Source organism: Scylla paramamosain, chromosome 37 (assembly GCF_035594125.1).
Source record: "Scylla paramamosain isolate STU-SP2022 chromosome 37, ASM3559412v1, whole genome shotgun sequence".
Lineage (NCBI taxonomy): Eukaryota > Metazoa > Arthropoda > Malacostraca > Decapoda > Portunidae > Scylla > Scylla paramamosain.
The window spans coordinates 10,131,441-10,149,010 of record NC_087187.1 but is presented as its reverse complement, the minus strand read 5'-3'; the positions used below and the strand labels follow the sequence as shown (position 1 = coordinate 10,149,010).

General features: G+C 38.7%; 3 protein-coding genes across 5 annotated transcripts in view; 2 read left to right on the top strand and 1 right to left on the bottom strand.

The window, feature by feature from the left end:
- The window catches only part of LOC135091480 (phosphopentomutase-like), a 38,455-nt gene extending 36,074 nt beyond the window's left edge, over positions 1 to 2,381 (bottom strand). For 2 of the 3 annotated variants that reach the window (XM_063989146.1, XM_063989147.1), the window contains exon 1: positions 1,512 to 1,646. In XM_063989146.1, the coding sequence (XP_063845216.1) occupies positions 1,512 to 1,586 (75 nt within the window). In that variant the 5' untranslated portion in view covers positions 1,587 to 1,646. Of the gene's footprint in view, positions 1 to 1,511; positions 1,647 to 2,275 lie in introns of those variants that run through there. The other variant, XM_063989149.1, reaches the window with a different exon arrangement.
- On the top strand, positions 2,325 to 11,897 carry LOC135091479 (dihydroxyacetone phosphate acyltransferase-like). Its single transcript, XM_063989145.1, has 15 exons — positions 2,325 to 2,494; positions 3,213 to 3,453; positions 3,818 to 3,991; positions 4,356 to 4,485; positions 5,025 to 5,128; positions 6,032 to 6,131; positions 6,598 to 6,749; positions 6,974 to 7,132; positions 7,901 to 8,105; positions 8,534 to 8,662; positions 9,077 to 9,229; positions 9,708 to 9,787; positions 10,108 to 10,266; positions 10,926 to 11,089; positions 11,730 to 11,897. Exons 1-15 carry the CDS (start codon positions 2,325 to 2,327, stop codon positions 11,830 to 11,832), a joined length of 2,223 nt encoding a protein of 740 aa, XP_063845215.1. The 3' UTR covers positions 11,833 to 11,897.
- A 2,547-nt stretch (positions 11,898 to 14,444) lies between these two features.
- Positions 14,445 to 15,876, top strand: LOC135091223 (histidine-rich glycoprotein-like). Its single transcript, XM_063988668.1, has 3 exons — positions 14,445 to 14,878; positions 15,467 to 15,474; positions 15,869 to 15,876. The coding sequence occupies exons 1-3, from the start codon at positions 14,445 to 14,447 to the stop codon at positions 15,874 to 15,876; spliced, it is 450 nt and encodes a 149-aa protein (XP_063844738.1).
- Positions 15,877 to 17,570: the final 1,694 nt, after the last annotated feature.

The window sequence follows — 17,570 nt, the reverse complement described above, 5'->3', positions numbered from 1 at the left end:
AGTGCATCATTTAGAACGTTCATTTCTAACCGCGGATATTTCAGGACGAGCAATGAACGAATACTTCTGATAAACCGTTGCAGTCGCCCCGCCGCATACCTCATCTTCATAAAAACAAACACTCTCTCTCTCTCTCTCTCTCTCTCTCTCTCTCCAGAAAATCGATATGAATAGCTATCTCATTTACCCTGATTTTTATTTCAGAAGCCGAAAATTTGACGCGAATCTCATGCGGCTCACTCCTTGGACATGACAAAGGCAACTATACCAACAGGTGGACCACGTGATCAGATATTTACTTGAGCAACAGTCCAGAATTCGCCGAAAAATTACGCAGACAATTTCTTCTTATTCACGCGACCAGTGAATTATGAAACGCCACTCCTTCCCATTCTTGCATTTTCTAGGCTGTCTGGTATCCACTGCCCTGTCAGACCAAGGCCAGCGGCATTCAAGCTGAGCGGCCTTGTGTGAGGGCACATAAGGTTAGAAACTGGCAAAGGTGGATTGGTATCTTCACGCTCCAAATCTCTCTCTCTCTCTCTCTCTCTCTCTCTCTCTCTCTCTCTCATAAACATTATCAGTAACACCTGGAGAGAGAGAGAGAGAGAGAGAGAGACGCAAAAAGTACGCTGTTACTGAAATTGTTGCGGTCAAGCTGTAGGTGCCGGGTGTGGATGGTATTATCTATAGTTTTGTCTGGCAGCCAAGATGAAAGAGGAAGAGACAGGCACGGTATTGTCATAAAGTAGTCGAACCGAACAAGGAAGAAATGGAGCGTAACAATAACTGATGGAAAACACACACTGAAGGGTGTCTTATTCCCTATGTTTATCTCAAAATAACAGGTAGCCAACGGTAAATGGATAAGACATGTACTGATTCGCTTTCTACAGTAAATGATATTGAGACTGAACAATTGAAAACAACCACCTGCTATAAAATCCTGTGGCAAATACACTTGTAACCCCGTCAATACTTAACTTACGCTAAACCCAGGACAAAAAGCAAGCCCCATACACCGAAGGCATATTATTTTATAAACAAAACCACAGATTAATTCACTTCTATTTTTTCGCATGTAGCATTTAATTATATCGTCTTCTAATATGGTTATTATTAGTCCCCACAAACTTAATAAAAGCATACCATTTAATCTTATCAACTCCAATAGGCACAGATACATTGATATATCATGACATATACAAGCTGTATTATTCTCCAGTACTTTATAAGGATGCGCAGAACACGTTTAACTAAATACAACGGACCAGAGAAATGCATTGCTTGAGAAAGAATTCTATGAAAACATAATTTGATCAGTTAGCATAAAAAAAAAAAAGGACTAGACATTACCAGCTTGAGTAAACTGCACAAGAAATATAGACAGGCAAATAAGCCGGTAACACGGAGATAATACAGACAGGTAAACGAGTAACACAGGACAACATCCTATCAAACCATCAAATAAGAACCACCTGATTCCCGCCTTATTTCAGCATGTTACTCACTTTGTCCCATCTCAGCCACTCCTCTATCAGCTTGTTGAGTGAGGGATTCCCCGTGTCTGTCGTGGTTTCACACATGATGCTGTCAATCAGAGGTGAGAAGGACACCAGACCACACAATTCCAACCTGCTCGCCGGTCACCACAACACTGAAGTGAATGGTGAGGGAGAACGAGAGCAGCCGATGGAGAAAATACTAAATGACACCTCTGATCCAGTGCTTTATCTCTGACACTGAATTTATCACCTTCAAGGCCAAATTCGAGTATGTTTTGCTATATTAGGGTATTTATTATACAGTACAAGTGGCTTTTTTTCTCAAGATTATTGGAAAGTGTAGATTGTAGGTGCTGCCTTGAAGGTCATCTAAGAGGTCACACTGAAATGTCCCTCTTGAAGGTGGCTCGGTTTTCACCCAGGATAAATAAACGCTGGCTTGAAATTGCATGAAATATTATGAGGTGGGTAAGAGCACATTCACATTCCTGGCCCAACACTTAAAGATGAAAGCTATCTAGCAAGGTACAACTCCTTTTTGTCCTGTAGAAATCATCCTGCTACAATTTGCTCCAATTTCAAGTGAAGAATCAGACATTTATAGTGATATTCGTTCCTCAATATACCCTGGACACCCAATCTACTCTGTATTATCAGTTCAAGACACTGAAATATCGATAATACATCACTCTGCAGGTTTTATGATGCCATTGTCAATATTACAAAACATATGCAACAAAAGGAAGGAGTTCAGTCATTATTTCTCATACCAGACTGTAGAATGCGAGGCAGAGAAGCAGACAGAGACAGCCACGGGAAATGGAGATAAGATTGATTTCCGCTGGTCATGGCGGGACCGAAGTGAGGGCGCCGCATTATCTCACAACACAGCAGACGACGTCCACCCTTTCCACACTGCCTAAATTATCCCATCCTTATGAAAGGGTGTATACTTCGACTACAAACTATTCAGTGACCTCTTGTGACCTGTAAGTATGTGTGGATGCATGTATAGTGGCTGTATATTAAGGGTGTTCACTTTTCCTCTTTGACGTAACGCCTTCAAAAATGACTTGACAGATATCATGCCGGCCGGCGTTGTGTTAAATATTTTGCAGGGTGGATTAATTCCCTCTCAACGAGTTATCGTATCATGGAGTAGGATTGGTTGTGTTTGACGGAAACGGGCAGTGTGTGAATGTGGTAACGATTTTTTCTTTGGTTATGACAGATGAAAGTGATTGTGTTAGGGTATAAACTATTTTGATGTATTTTTTATTATATTTCATGTATTTATTTGTTATATCTCAAAGTTTTATGCTACAGCAATTTGGGGAATATCGGGGTAATTGTTTAGAAGTAAACTTCAAACCAGTATTCATGTACTTTTGTTGGCATCAGAAAGGGTTGTCATTTCCATATATTCCAGTAATATTTTTAAAGACTGGTGCAGCCCACCAAGCCAGAAGTTTATTACATTAGATTATGTGGGGAGGCCTTTAGGCTTTTAGGATTATTACTTCCAGGTTATTATGTAACCTTATAAGATGATCCACTGAACACTCCTTGCAGTAATCATAAATATTTTGGTATTATTGCAGTTTGGTGCAATACCCAACATGTGTGTATGGCTGCCTCTATGACTTAGATTATAGAGCACATATTCGGAATCAGTCTGATAACTGTTCTCTGATCAAATAATTTCAGGAGCCCAGGTGTTGGGTGCACCATGGAGGCCCATATGTGTCTTTCCCCAGCACCCAGAAAGGTCAAGGTCACAGAGGGCTATGTTGACCTGCTGGCTGAGAGAAGAGACACCAGTGACCTACGGTGGGCAATAAGGGAGTGGCAGTCAAGGGGAGACTATCGCTATGGCTGCAACATGACCCGCAAGGAGATTTTTGACCATGTGATACACTCTGACCGTGTCCGGCACACTATAAGTAAGGTGAGAAATGGTTGTGTCATTGACCTATATTGTCTCCTTTTCACTTCACCCTCTTTATGATTATGAGGTATAGTACTTTTCCTTACAAGTATTCCCATATTTGATAGCATGGTTTTCTTCAGTCTTACTATTATATATTTTGAGGTTTTCTTGCCCGTATACATTCTTTTCCTTTCAGACTCTTTCTTCGAGTTTTACTCTCATATGTTTTGTGGATATTTTCATCCATATATTATAGTAATTAAACTCTTCCTTTCATATCATTAAAAGTCAAGACAGTCTCAGATCAAATTCACTCTTGTTGGTATGTTCCTAAAAAATGGCATAATGAAAGCTAAAATGATGGCTCTTCACCTCCTGACAGCTGGTGGAAGAAGGTGGTGATGGCAAGGCACTTGAGGCTGAAGTAGAGGATATCCTGGAGCAGATGGGCCACACACAGGAGCTTGGGGTCATCCGTCAGTTTGCTTTCGTGTTGCCAAAGATCATGAAGAAGATCTATGGTAAAGTTCTCATCAATGAAGATGGCATAGAGAAGGTATATAACACTATCAATGCATGTTTTCATCAAATAGCATGTTCATTTTCTTACAGGCCTTACAGTTGTCTATACATATGAGATAGCATCTGCAAATTAATTTTAAAATATAATGTTCAAGATCAAGAGAAATCATAAGTATCAAAACTATACAAATAAAAAGAAGAATTGTTCCTTTTCTTGTTTCATAGAAAGGACTGAGTTCTTGATGAAGTTTTCAATCCATTGGAACTATTACTTGTCCTTAACAATGTACAGGGAATGGAGAAGGATATGTTTTAAACTCCCATATTTCAGGGACAAAACCATATTCATTCCCTGAATATTTTGTAAGTAATGCTGTTTTTTTCCCTCAACTTACCAGCTACGAAATACCCATGTGGAAACTCCTGTGGTCTTGCTGCCAACTCATCGCTCTTATGCTGACTTCCTTCTGGTCTCCTATATTGCCTACCACTACAACCTGCCACTCCCTGTCATAGCTGCAGGCATGGGTGAATATTGGAACCCTTTTTCTCTTTACTTCTTGGGGGTCAACAATAAAGACAACATTTTTTGGTCTTTGTTGCCATTGACAACACACAAGGAAAGAAAAATCAATTAAAAAAATCTGTGTGGTCTGGTTAGCTCCTGACAGAAATTTTAACATGTTTTGATTGGAAATTACATTATTACCATGATTTTATGATACTGTCTTTCATGTCGTGATGGGTTACTGCACATGTAAATTAAACAGACCATAAGAAAGATCAGCATACTAGAATATCTACCCATTTTATCTATATTTGATTCTCTTATACACTTCTCTCACACATTGTGTTCTCCTGTGATTCTGAAATAGGTGTGGGAATAATTAAATTGTACTGTTTAGAAGGTTTGGACATGTAGACAAGAGGAGGAAGAGTAAATACATGTAGTTAAATTAATTTTACTTCCCTTAGTGTTGCCAGTTCATATTTCCTAAAAAGATAATATAAAATAAAAAGTTATCCATGAATCTTAAATTGTCCTCAATGACATTTTATGTCTGCAGACTTCATGAACATGGCTGTAATTGGGGACAAATTGAGGGGGTCAGGTGCCTTTTACATCCGCCGCTCCTTCATGGACAATCCTTTATACTGGGCAGTCTTTCAGGTACTGGTTTATGTGTGTATGGGTGTGCATATCAGACTAAAGAGTGAGAAGAGAGCTGCTTGAATAAACTAATTGAACAAGTAATGGAGGGAGAGGTGTCAGGCAATGTTTAACTGTGCAGTGAGGGGAATTATTATTTCAGGTACTGTGTGTATGAGTGTGCATGTCAAACTAAAGGGCAAGATGTGGAACAACCCCTTGTAAAATTAATAAACTGTGTGTTGAAGGGAATTTTTATTGTTTAAGTGTGCATGAGTGAAATTAAATAACAAAATGTGAGAGGAAAGGCTGCTAGTAAAGAGCAAAAACAAACTGGATAAGTAAGAGGAAGAGATATCAAGCAAAGGTTTGATTATGCAGTGAGGGAAATGAAAGAGATATCAGGCAGATGTTTGATTATGCAGTGAGGGAAATTATTATTTGGTGTGTTTTAATGCATGTGAGTGAAATGTAAGAGCAAAATTTGAGGAGTCCACCTTTTAATTTCATAAACAAACTTTACTTTATTGCATTTGCAGACTAGAATCAGTGAAAATTTATGAGGTTTTGAAGTATTGATGGAAATGGCAAAGAAAGGTCTTTCATTCTATGCTTAACCCTTTTGTTGCCATGATCGCCCTTCCTTATCATTAGCTCTTTCACTGCTATGATCATCTTTTACCATTCAGATCACTGTAATTTGTTGTTTGGAGAAACATAAAAAGATATTAAATTAATTTCCTCTTTTCAAAGTTTCAATGGTACGTTTTTATAAGAGAAGTCGTACAGAAAGTAAGCCTTTTAAAAGCTGTAGATGGCTATAGGAAAGATTGATCAGTAGTGAAAGGGTTAAGAGTATGAACTGTGACTAGAGTATGCATATACAATAACTATCTCTTTATGATACATGTGTGTGTGTGACAGGAGTATGTGCAGACCATTGTTGAGTACACAGGTGCGCCTCTTGAGTTCTTCCTGGAAGGGACGAGAAGCAGGAGCGGCAAGTCACTGCCACCAAAGATTGGTAAGATCCTGCCTGTCACTGTGGTGCTCAGACTCTTAACACACTCGTGATTTGTAGACATTTGTAATGGGAAAACTTCACTTATTTCACACTTTACGTAATCAAAATTAATATATTTTGTATTGTATTCAAATTCCTTTAAGTTTACTAGTAAAGGTTTTATCATCCACCAAACTGCTCCTTCAAACTTCATGTACTACTTCACAAAAGAAGAAAATTAATGTACTGAAATGCACCTTGAATATTTTTTTTATTTTACCAAAGAGAAGTAAATGACTTTGATTTTAAGATTCTGAAAGCGAAATCTATTGGTCATGAGCAAACTAGAATATCCCTTAAGGTTCCTGAATTAAAATGTTAATTGCATCTCTAGTTGGCAATTAAGTTTTTACTTTCCTGAAGCTGAAGGAAATATGTAAGGGTACCTGCAATGTGTCATGACCCTGAGGTACCATTTTTCCTTCAGGCTTGTTGGGTTGCGTGTCTGAGATCTGGCTTAGGGGCAGACTACCAGACCTTGCCATTATACCCATTAGCATCTCTTATGACCGCACGCTGGAGGAGAAACTTTATGCTTATGAGCTCCTTGGGATCCCCAAACCACCTGAATCAACCTCAGTGAGTAGGAAAGGATTAGATTATGGAGGAACTTTAATACTGATATCAGTGAGGACTTAAGTACAGTATAATAGCAATTTACAAACCAGGTACAAAATTATCAATATTATAGTTGAACAATCATGGCCTTTGTCACAATTTACAAATGTGCTGTAGATTGATTTTGCACATATGAATGAAAATCCAGAGTGTTGAAATTGATGCATTATATATATATCCTTCAGGGCCTGTTGAAAGCCACTAGCATCCTGAAGGAGAGTTTTGGAGACATCTTCATTCACATGGGTGAGCCAGTGTCCCTGAGGAGCTACTTGGGACCACGGGTTGACAGGCACCTGAGTGCATCCATTCCTGCCCACCTGGCTTCTGTCACTAGAAGTGAGGTAAAGTAAAAGACCATCTCTTACACTTCAGTAACACTGTCTTGAAGATAATTTTCTAGACTTCTTATTGCCAGATCCTTTCTAGTGGAAGCTCAAGAGTTCACACAGTAGTCTAATCTATGCTTATAGTAGTTATGATCTTTCATACACCACATACTCCAGTAACTGCATGCTTCTCATTGGAAATAATTTCCATCACTGTGAACCTTAGCTTGCCAAGTGACAGGCAAGGATGTTATCATTGAGCTAGTGAACATTGGTGGGGAAGATGTGTGTGCTATATTATGTAACTTAGGGGGAGAAACTTTACTGTGGAATTTTAAGGTCTCCATGCAAATTTCCACAATCTGCATCAGTGCCAGTGGTACAGTAGTAAAAAATTATTTAGAAAAGCCATTGAAGCTAAATTAAAAAGATCTGATTAGGATAATGACATACATTATATCAGATAAACTTTAAATTAAACATATAGCAATAAAAGCAAAAAAAAAAAAGACCAGTAATAGGTTGAGGTGAACTAGATATCTAAATCTGCGACCACATAATTTTTAACATCCTCATCCATTAATGCAGATGTTATGTGGACATTTTGAATAACTAGAGAGAAACAGTTGTATTGAGCAAAACTCTTGATGGCTAAAACTATCTGCATCCACAAGTATTGAAAAATTGACATCCAATCCACCTCTAGTAATAACATAAAGAAAAGAAATTGTTTAAAGAAGTGTGTTGCTTGTAATTTCATATTTTGTCTCACTTCTCCTACAGTTGTGTGCATGTGAGGGTCTTGGTTACCACATTCTGCGCCAGATTCAGCAAGGCGCTGTGACAAGTGTGTGGAGTGTGGTGTGCATACAGCTGGCCCGTTCCCTCCACGGTGGCTGCTGGTCACTCCCTTTGGCAACCCTGGTAAAGGAGGTGGCCTGGCTTATTGGTATACTTAGGAGGACTGGCGCTGCTGTGGCCCTTGAAGGTAGGTATTACCTTGCACTGTTATAGGATTATAGGGGAGGTTTGGGAAGTGTTGTAAAATGAGTTGATCAAAGTTAAGAGCATCCTGACTACAAGGAAAAGAAAAATGGACATGTGTAGGACATGTCATGCATTAGACAGATGATAGACATACAATAATTGTCCACTGTTAAGCCCATGTTTTCAAATGTTTTAGGCATCTTGCTTCATTACTTTTAGCAGATTTTAGTGGGATATGTTGAGGTGTTCAAGGATGTTTTCATTGTTCTAATAGTAGTGTAACAAAGACCACCACTTATTGAAACCTAACTAATAATGATAATGATGTAATATTTAATGGTACTAATACCTGCCCCCTTTGTTATTATGTTATACAGTTTTTAGTTCCCATAAAGCTATATGGAAATTATCTACCTATTCCTTTCCTAGGCACTGTGGAGGAAGCTGTGGTGAGGAGCCTGAGTGTACACAAACAGCTAGCAAGTCTTGGGGAGGACAGAGTTGTGTATATCTCAAGAATACACCAGGCAGACTCACATCCACCCACCACACAGAAGAGTATGTATGATTTGTCATTGATTTTTGTCTTTCCAATAGGTATTTGGGAAATGGGATTAGGGCAGTAATACTTTTGTTATGGGAAAGAATGTGTGCCTAGCAAGTTATAAGGTGTTTGACATGCACATGTATTAAACTAACTCAGGAAGAGAGGTGCAGCTATCATAAAGTATGGATAGGAAAGCAGAAACTTATGTATGAGAAGCAGCTGCCCAGCTTTAACATCTTTTTATCTTAAATTAAGCATGAAATAAATGAAGCTGATGAACATTTGCATCAAATTGTACTTAGATTTAATTTTCTTTGAGCAGAAATTCAGTGATTCTTAAGACAAAGCTTATGAATTTTCTTTAAACGTGATCAGTAGCAAAGTAAACTTAACAGCAAATTATAAGGTAATTCTTACCTTGCCAGAGCTTAATTTGTCTGCTGCCACTGTGGAAAGTGCTGTCACCCACCTCATGCTGCAGCATTACATCAACCAGGCCATCCATCTTCTTATCCGTCCCGCACTGGTGGCACTAGCTCTCCATTCCCTCCTCCATGAAACTAACACTCCACACACTGGTGAGTAGCATAGTACTCGTATATGAAGTGTGCCACATTCATGGAGTGTAGATCAGTATCAGTTCACAGTAATTATGTTCCCTGCATAATCTTTGTAGTTTTCCTTACATTTATGTTGGGTTGCTGATCTCGTTATCAGTTTTCTCCATTTGACTTAATCTTTTACCTCTTCTTCAGTCAAGCCTGTCTATTTCAGGTTCTTTCTTACGCAATCCTTTCAGTTTTTCTTTGACCATATTCAGCTCCTTATATCAACTGTCAGATCCACCATTCTTCTGCCACCATCATATTACAATGCAGAAAAAATTTCTAACTAGATCACTACCAAAAAATTCTCAAAATTTAAACTTTTCCAGCTTTTGTTTATATGGTCCAGTTTGCTCTTGTGGCAGTGACAGAAAAATTCATGTATTAAAATAGTATAGATATATATGAGATATTTACTTTTGTTAATTATCATTATCTTTTGTAAATGCAGAAAACTTGAAGGAGAGGTTTGCATTCCTACGATCTCTGTTTTGGTTTGACTTCATCTTCGAGAAGGAAGTAGAGGGCAGGGTGAGTCCACTGATAATTGTGTGATTGTTGAATGAGGAGAGAGTTTGTGCTGGAAATAAAGCACCATAGATAGTTTTAAAAGCCCACAATATTGAGTTGTAGATCTTAAATGTGTGGTTGTGTGTTCTCACAATATCCATTGTTTATTGGAATGGGTGTATGTGTGTACTGGTATGGTGATGTACTGTGTGTAGGAGGTAGTTATGTTACATTATGAAAAAGTGAGAATGGTGAAAAAACTCTTGTGTCTTAAACACAATAATAGTGATGATTATAAATCATTATTAATATTGTTAGTGAATCACTTATGATGATTGCAGGACTTCATGGAGGGGCTGTCAGTGCTGACATGGAGTGGGGAGGTGAGTGTGGTGCAGGAGCAGGTACAGATGATGCGGAGTGATAGTCCATTCATCACCACTCTGCTCCACCTCCTCTCTCCCTTCACCCTCACCTACTCCTGCACTGCCATCACTCTGGTAGGTAACACAGCAACTGCCTTCATATCCATTGTGCTGAAATAATTAATATAGGTATTTAATGGCCTACCATATCCAAGATACTAAATGTGACCTCATTTAAGAGATACAGTAAAATCCCTCTTATTCGGCATCAACGGGACCGCCGACATGCCGGATACTTGAATGTTGCCGGATACTTGAATAGAAGTGAAATTATGTCCACAATCACCATCCTACACTCATGCATCTTACCATAACAAAGATCAGCTGATCTTAATCAGCAGCTGATCTGATCAGCTGCTTAAGTGTAAGCACAACACGCTTCCTCTTTTCTACAACTTTAGGCATGATGAAGGCGTCAGGCGATAAACAGTGCACACGCGGGACTGAGTCACTGAGTAAACACAGTGCAGTGGGCCGCGGGTGGCGCGAAGCAGTGTGCTCTGGTGGTGAGGGGACAAAGTTTGCCTCGTGCGGGAATTTTAATCGATTTTATGAGTACACATTGATTTTTTTATTGATTTTAAGGCTCGGGGAAAAATGTGCCGGATACTTGAAGCTGCCGGATACTCGAATGCCGGATGAGAGGGATTTTACTGTACTGTTTAAAGAAAATATTTGATGTGTAGCAATTACTCTGCCATTTATTGGTCATCACATGTTCGTGGCTCTTGCAGGACTCACAGGTGTGGGAGGACAATGGCTTGCTTGTGACAGCCATCCAGAGCCAAGTAGAGAGGTGCATTGGCTCTTCAGGGCTTTACTCAGCACTCTCCCTTGATTCCATTCGTCATTCCATTCGGGCCTTCACTAAGTTGGGTATAGTTACCAGGACCACCAGGTAAGCCTGAGCTCCAGGAATGAGTGTTGCTTGAAAAGGCTGTCACTGATAAAGATTTTCACTGTCCAAATATACCAAAAGATCACCGTCCATCATTTTGTTTAACATTTTTCTGTTCCCTTATAGGGAATCTCCCAGATTTTTACAGTTGTAGATCTTTTCTCAGATGTTCGTCCTTCTCATGTCCACCTCCATACAGTCTGAAAGTCTTAAGACTTACTACTGGTCTCCTTCCAACCACCTTCCAATTCCAGTGCTCTTCCAAGTTCATGGCCCTCTTCCCTCCTCCTGACATGTTCATAGCACATCAGTAAACACCTCCTCATTGAAGTACAAATCACATCAGTTGTATGGTGTAGACTTAAACAGAGAAGTATTCACAAAAAGTATTGTGCCCTTAATCCTTTGACTGACAGTTGATACACTTTTCCCTAATTACCAATCACAGACATCTTTGCAAGGTCAACAACCACATCCAATCTTTGAATTAGAAAGAAATTGCAAAATGTATTCTTTTCATTGCTTTCTTGTAAAGACTTCATGCATTGCTTCTGGTGCTGCCAATTGTTTTGTGTCATAGTGAAAGCATTATATGTAGCTGCAAAATGCTCCAAATATATGAGCCCCATTTTCTTTTCAGTGTGGATGGACAGGCAAGACTTACATCAGATCAACAAAAATTGGCATCAGTTGTAAATATACTTGGCACTAAACAAGACAAGCATTTGCAGGCCAGGTTATAGCTCTGCTAAGTCCAACAGCTTATTGGTGCATGGCAAATGATGAGGAATAAAGGAGTTGACAGAGATGTGCTGTTTATCTGTTGTTTCTACAGTGTGCTCATTGTATGTGTTTGTTGTTCATTCATTGTTGTATAAAGTTAACACTCAATTGTTACAGAACTGTCCTGTTTTGTCCATTCCTCAGCAGCATCCATCATAATGAAGCTAATGAATTATGGTGCTTTTTGAGGAAGTGAGGTAAGCGACACACACAAGAAAATGAGAAAGCAACAACTGAAGTTGGGTGAGCATTGCTTATCTTCACCTTGAGTCAAAACCATAGCAGAACTGAGTGGAACATAGTAACTTTGCCTTGAGTTGCCACAAGCTGACTGATTTATCATGCCTCTTGGTGATTTGCCTCACCTTTGCCTAATTTTATATTGTTATTATTTTGCAGTTTCTAAAAATTTGTATAAAAGAACTGAACTTAAAGCCATGAATTCTTGGCATTTTAATCTGAAAACCTCAAAATTCTTGATTAGTTGGTCAATGCAAAGCAAATGATATCTCATATTCAACCCTGATGTCATTTGCTTCACTCCAACAGAGAGCACCACAATTCTTGTGCTATATACTGCCAGAAGATGGAAAGCTGAGAACATACACAGACTAGAATCAGCAGTGAAAAGTGTAGTTCTTGGCTTGTATGCCCAGCAGACTTTGATTCCCACCAAGAACTAGGCTTAGGAAATATGATTCTAGAGTTAACTTAGAAAGGTGACTTGAACTACAGACCAGGAAACTTAAAAGCTTGTCAAGTGGACATTGTAGTTTCAGAGAAATGGATTTTCCTTCACTATGAGAAAGCTGAGAGTACCATGAATATGTACTGCATTTCAGGAAAATTTGTCCTGAAATATTGCAGGTTGCAACACATCTTTCTAGTCATTCATCCTGTTAATGTATTATGAGCACGTAATGTAGTGCTGTTGATACTGTCCAGTGATATTTCTTGAATGTTGTAAATGGTGGGATTAAAAAATATATATATATATATATATATATATATATATATATATATATATATATATATATATATATATATATATATATATATATATATATATATATATATACAGTGGAACCTCAGTTCTTGAACTTAATTAATTCCAGAATGCTATTTGAAATTCGAAATGTTTGAAAACCGAAACTATTTTCATCATAGGAATAAATGTAAAATGGATTGATCCATTCCCAGATACCAGTCTACACTGTCTTATTGGCTTATGACAGATGCTCCCACAGCCAAGATGGCTGCTTCACATCATCTCCAGCTCACAAATTATTTATCTAGAAAGGATGTAATGAATGAATTTAGTGACACAAAACTCATGAGAAGATATTGCTTAGACTGATTTAGTAAGGGAAGCCTTACCAAGTCACAGAGTAGCAAACCCTCTTACTGCCAAAATGGTGATCATAATGCTTAGGCATCTTGCTGCTAGGAAATGCTATTGGAAAAATGCAGTTTTGCAATAATGACAGTGTTGGGGTTATCGATAGAGCCACAGGTGGCTCGAGATTACTCCTGAGAGCAGAAAACTGTTTGTTTACATCGAGGCTTTTCAACAAGATCACATTTACCTTATTTCAAAGATTGAATTAATGTCTTGCACTTTATTTCTCTCTTGTAAATACATAAAAATGAAGTAGGTATTTATAAAAACTATAGATTAATAATAAACATCAGCTTTTGCTTTGTCTTTTAATATTTCAAATCAAGTAACTTTGCTCTACAACCGAATTATGGTATCACAACCGAAACAATAATGAGTTCAAAATTTTGTTTGAAAACCAAATTGTTCAAAAAAGGGAGGCTTTCGGTAACTGAGGTTCCACTTTCTCTCTCTCTCTCTCTCTCTCTCTCTCTCTCTCTCTCTCTCTCTCTCTCTCTCTCTCTCTCTCTCTCTCTCTCTCTCTCTCTCTCTCTCTCTCTCTCTCTCTCTCTCTCTCTCTCTCTCTCTCTCTCTCTCTCTCTCTCTCTCTCTCTCTCTCTCTCTCTCTCTCTCTCTATGGTTGTACTCTGCATGGTTTGGTGGACTTGTTTGGTCACTTTGGCAATTTGTTATAGCACATGAATGATATACACAACCTCATAAAAAACATCTTTCCTTTGGATGGAATTTGCTGAAAACTTAAAATATATTTTGTATGAAAATAATGAATACTTCCTTCTGATACTGGAAGATGCTAGCAGACAGACTTTTTTTAAAATGTACTTTAAACTGTCTAGAATGTCAAGTGCCAAATGTAATGATAATTAAATCAATCTTCATTGTCATTATGAGATATCCCTTACTCTCATAAATTGTCTTTTTTTGTCACCTGATGGCAGCATCCCAATCATATAATTCCTTGCACAGTTCCTGATAAAATAGGGCTTCAATTCACCAATAAGAATTTTGGAAGTGTTCAAACTATAAACTCAACAAAGTTGCAAGAAACAGACATCAGAGTGGATGAGGTTACAGTTATAAGAAAAAAAAACACACACACTGAAGATATAAACAAATTGGTTTACCATACACACATTTACTGAATTTCACACTAGTACTGCCAACGAAACTGTTATGACCATTACTTCCTCTCTGAACACAGCTGATGCATGTACCACACTGCCCACCACCCTACCCACACAACAGATGTACCACACTGTCCACCACACCACTCGCACCACAGATGTACCATTAGCCCACCATCCTACCAACACCACAGATGTACCACACTGCCCACCACACCACTCACATCACAGGTGTACCACACTGCCCACCACACCACCCACACCACAGGTGTACCACACTGCCCACCACACCATCCACACCACAGGTGTACCACACTGCCCACCACACCACCCACACCACAGATGTACCACACTGCCCACCACACCACCCACACCACAGATGTACCACACTGCCCACCACACCACTCACACAACAGATGTACCACACTGCCCACCACACCACAGATGTACTACACTGCACACCACACCACTCACACTACAGATGTACCACACAGCCCACCACCATTATCAACTTAAATTCTCAGAGACAGATACAACCAAACTTTTTTTTCTATACAACACATCAAAAACTATGTGCTTGACAATATCACCTCTTGTCTTGAAATACTTGCCACATACATCACACTTAAGCTTCTTCAAGCCAATGTGTCTGATGATGTGTTCATTGAAATAAGAATTGGGAATAAACCTGTTCCCACATCTTAAAATTCTTAATATTTTTACACCACTGTCAGTGTGTGTTTTTAAGGAGACTTCAAAATAAATCTCTTTCTACACTTCACATTCATAATTCTTAATACCACTGTGTGTCTGGATGTGTCTAGTGGGTCCACACTCGGATAAAACTCTCCCACACTCTTCACATTTATGATTTTTATCCACTGTGTTGTGTCAGGGTGTGTTTGTTGAGTTGCGACTTGTGTAAATTTCGTACCACACTCTTGACATTCATAATCCTTAACAACAGTGTGTCAGGGTGTGTTTTGTGAGCCAAGAATAACTGGCAAATTTCTTACCACACTCGAAACATTCATAATTTTTAACATAACTATATCATGCTCTGTGTTTCAGAATCTGTGGTAAATTTCTTTCCATATTCTTCACATGGATAATTTTTAACACTATTTTGCAACAGGATGTGATAGGTAACCTGATCTTTTGGGAATTTTTTTTTTTCACAGTCTTTACATTCATAATTCTTAATTCCACTGTGTGTTAGCATGTGTGTGGTGGGATAAAATTTCTTACTAATTCCCTTCCCACACACTTCTCATAGACAATTGTAATTTCTAACACTACTGTGCATTTGGATGTGTGGTAAGCTGATACTTGTAAGTAAATATCTTCCCACACACTTCACACATATAATTACTGAGACCAGTGTGCATCATAGTGTGTCTGTTGAGGTAAGACTTCAAAAGAAGTGTCTCACCACACTGTAAACATTCATAACCCTTAACATAATGTGTCCAGGTGTGTAATGTGAGGCCCCACTTCTGAGCAAATTTCTTACCACACTATAAACATTAATTATTTTTAACATCATTGTGTGTCGTGTTGTGTAATTTAAGTGCAGAATTTGGGATAAATTTCTTCCCACACTCTTCACATGTGTAATTTTTAACACCAGTGTGTGTTAGGATATGTTTGGTAAGCTGACCTTTTTGGGAATATTTCTTTCCACAATCTTTATATTCATAATTCTTAATACCACTGTGTGTCACCATGTGTGAGGTGAGGGCAGATTTATGATTAAATCCCTTCCCACACATTTCACACAGATGCTGAAGGTCATAAAATTCATAGTATTCTCTTTTCTTTGACAACTATGGGTGTAATAGCCATGGCCTTGAGACATGCTGCCAGATGCACATTCAATAATCATATGGTAGCCAGACTTCCATCCATGGCATGGGAATAATGTGTGTGTGTATATATATATATATATATATATATATATATATATATATATATATATATATATATATATATATATATATATATATATATATTGTTCTCGTGCTATACATGATAGAGAGGTGGCCCACAAAAGGTACTTAAGCCTTCCATCACCAGAATCTCATGCACTTTATATTTCTGCCTGGAACCATGCCAAGTCTGTTCTCCAACTAGCCAAAAACTCCTTCATTAACAGAAAATGTCAAAACCTTTCAAGATCTAACTCCCCTCGTGACTTCTGGCATCTAGCCAAAAATATCTCCAATAACTTTGCTTCTTCTTCTTTCCCTCCTCTACTTCAACCAGATGGCACCACTGCTATCACATCTATTTCTAAAGCTGAACTCTTTACTCAAACCTTTGCTAAAAACTCTACCTTGGACGATTCTGGGCTTGTTCCTCCCTCTCCTCCACCCTCTGACTACTTCATGCCACCTATTAAAATTCTTCGCAATGATGTTTTCCATGCCCTTGCTGGCCTAAACCCTCGGAAGGCTTATGGACCTGATGGGATCCCTCCTATTGTTCTCCGAAACTGTGCCTCCGTGCTTGCACCTTGCCTAGTCAAACTCTTTCAGCTCTGTCTGTCAACATCTACCTTTCCTTCTTGCTGGAAGTTTGCCTACATTCAACCTGTTCCTAAAAAGGGTGACTGTTCTAATCCCTCAAACTACCATTCTATTGCTTTAATTTCCCCCTTATCTAAAGTTTTTTAATCTATCGTCAACAGGAAGATTCTTAAACATCTATCACTTCACAACCTTCTATCTGATCGCCAGTATGGGTTCCGTCAAGGCCGCTCTACTGGTGATCTTCTGGCTTTCCTTACTGAGTCTTGGTCATCCTCTTTTAGAGATTTTGGTGAAACTTTTGCTGTTGCCTTGGACATATCAAAAGCCTTTGATAGAGTCTGGCACAAAGCTATGATTTCCAAACTATCCTCTTATGGTTTCTATCCTTCTCTCTGTAACTTCATCTCAAGTTTCCTTTCTGACCATTCTATTGCTGCTGTGGTAGATGGTCACTATTCTTCTCCTAAATTTATTAACAGTGGTGTTCCTCAGGGTTCTGTCCTGTCACCCACTCTCTTCTTATTATTCATTAATGATCTTCTACACCAACCTTCTTGTCCTATCCACTCCTACGCTGATGATACTACCCTGCACTTTTCCATGTCTTTTCATAGACGTCCAACCCTTCAGGAGGTAAACATATC

Bases quoted from the DNA above. Each gene is read 5' to 3' on its own strand.
- LOC135091223 (XM_063988668.1), top strand. From the start codon at position 14,445: ATGACCATTACTTCCTCTCTGAACACAGCTGATGCATGTACCACACTG.
- LOC135091479 (XM_063989145.1), top strand. From the start codon at position 2,325: ATGGAGATAAGATTGATTTCCGCTGGTCATGGCGGGACCGAAGTGAGG. The intron at 3,454-3,817 runs GTGAGAAATGGT...ACCTCCTGACAG, and splicing joins TCCGGCACACTATAAGTAAG to CTGGTGGAAGAAGGTGGTGA. The intron at 10,267-10,925 runs GTAGGTAACACA...TGGCTCTTGCAG, and splicing joins CCTGCACTGCCATCACTCTG to GACTCACAGGTGTGGGAGGA.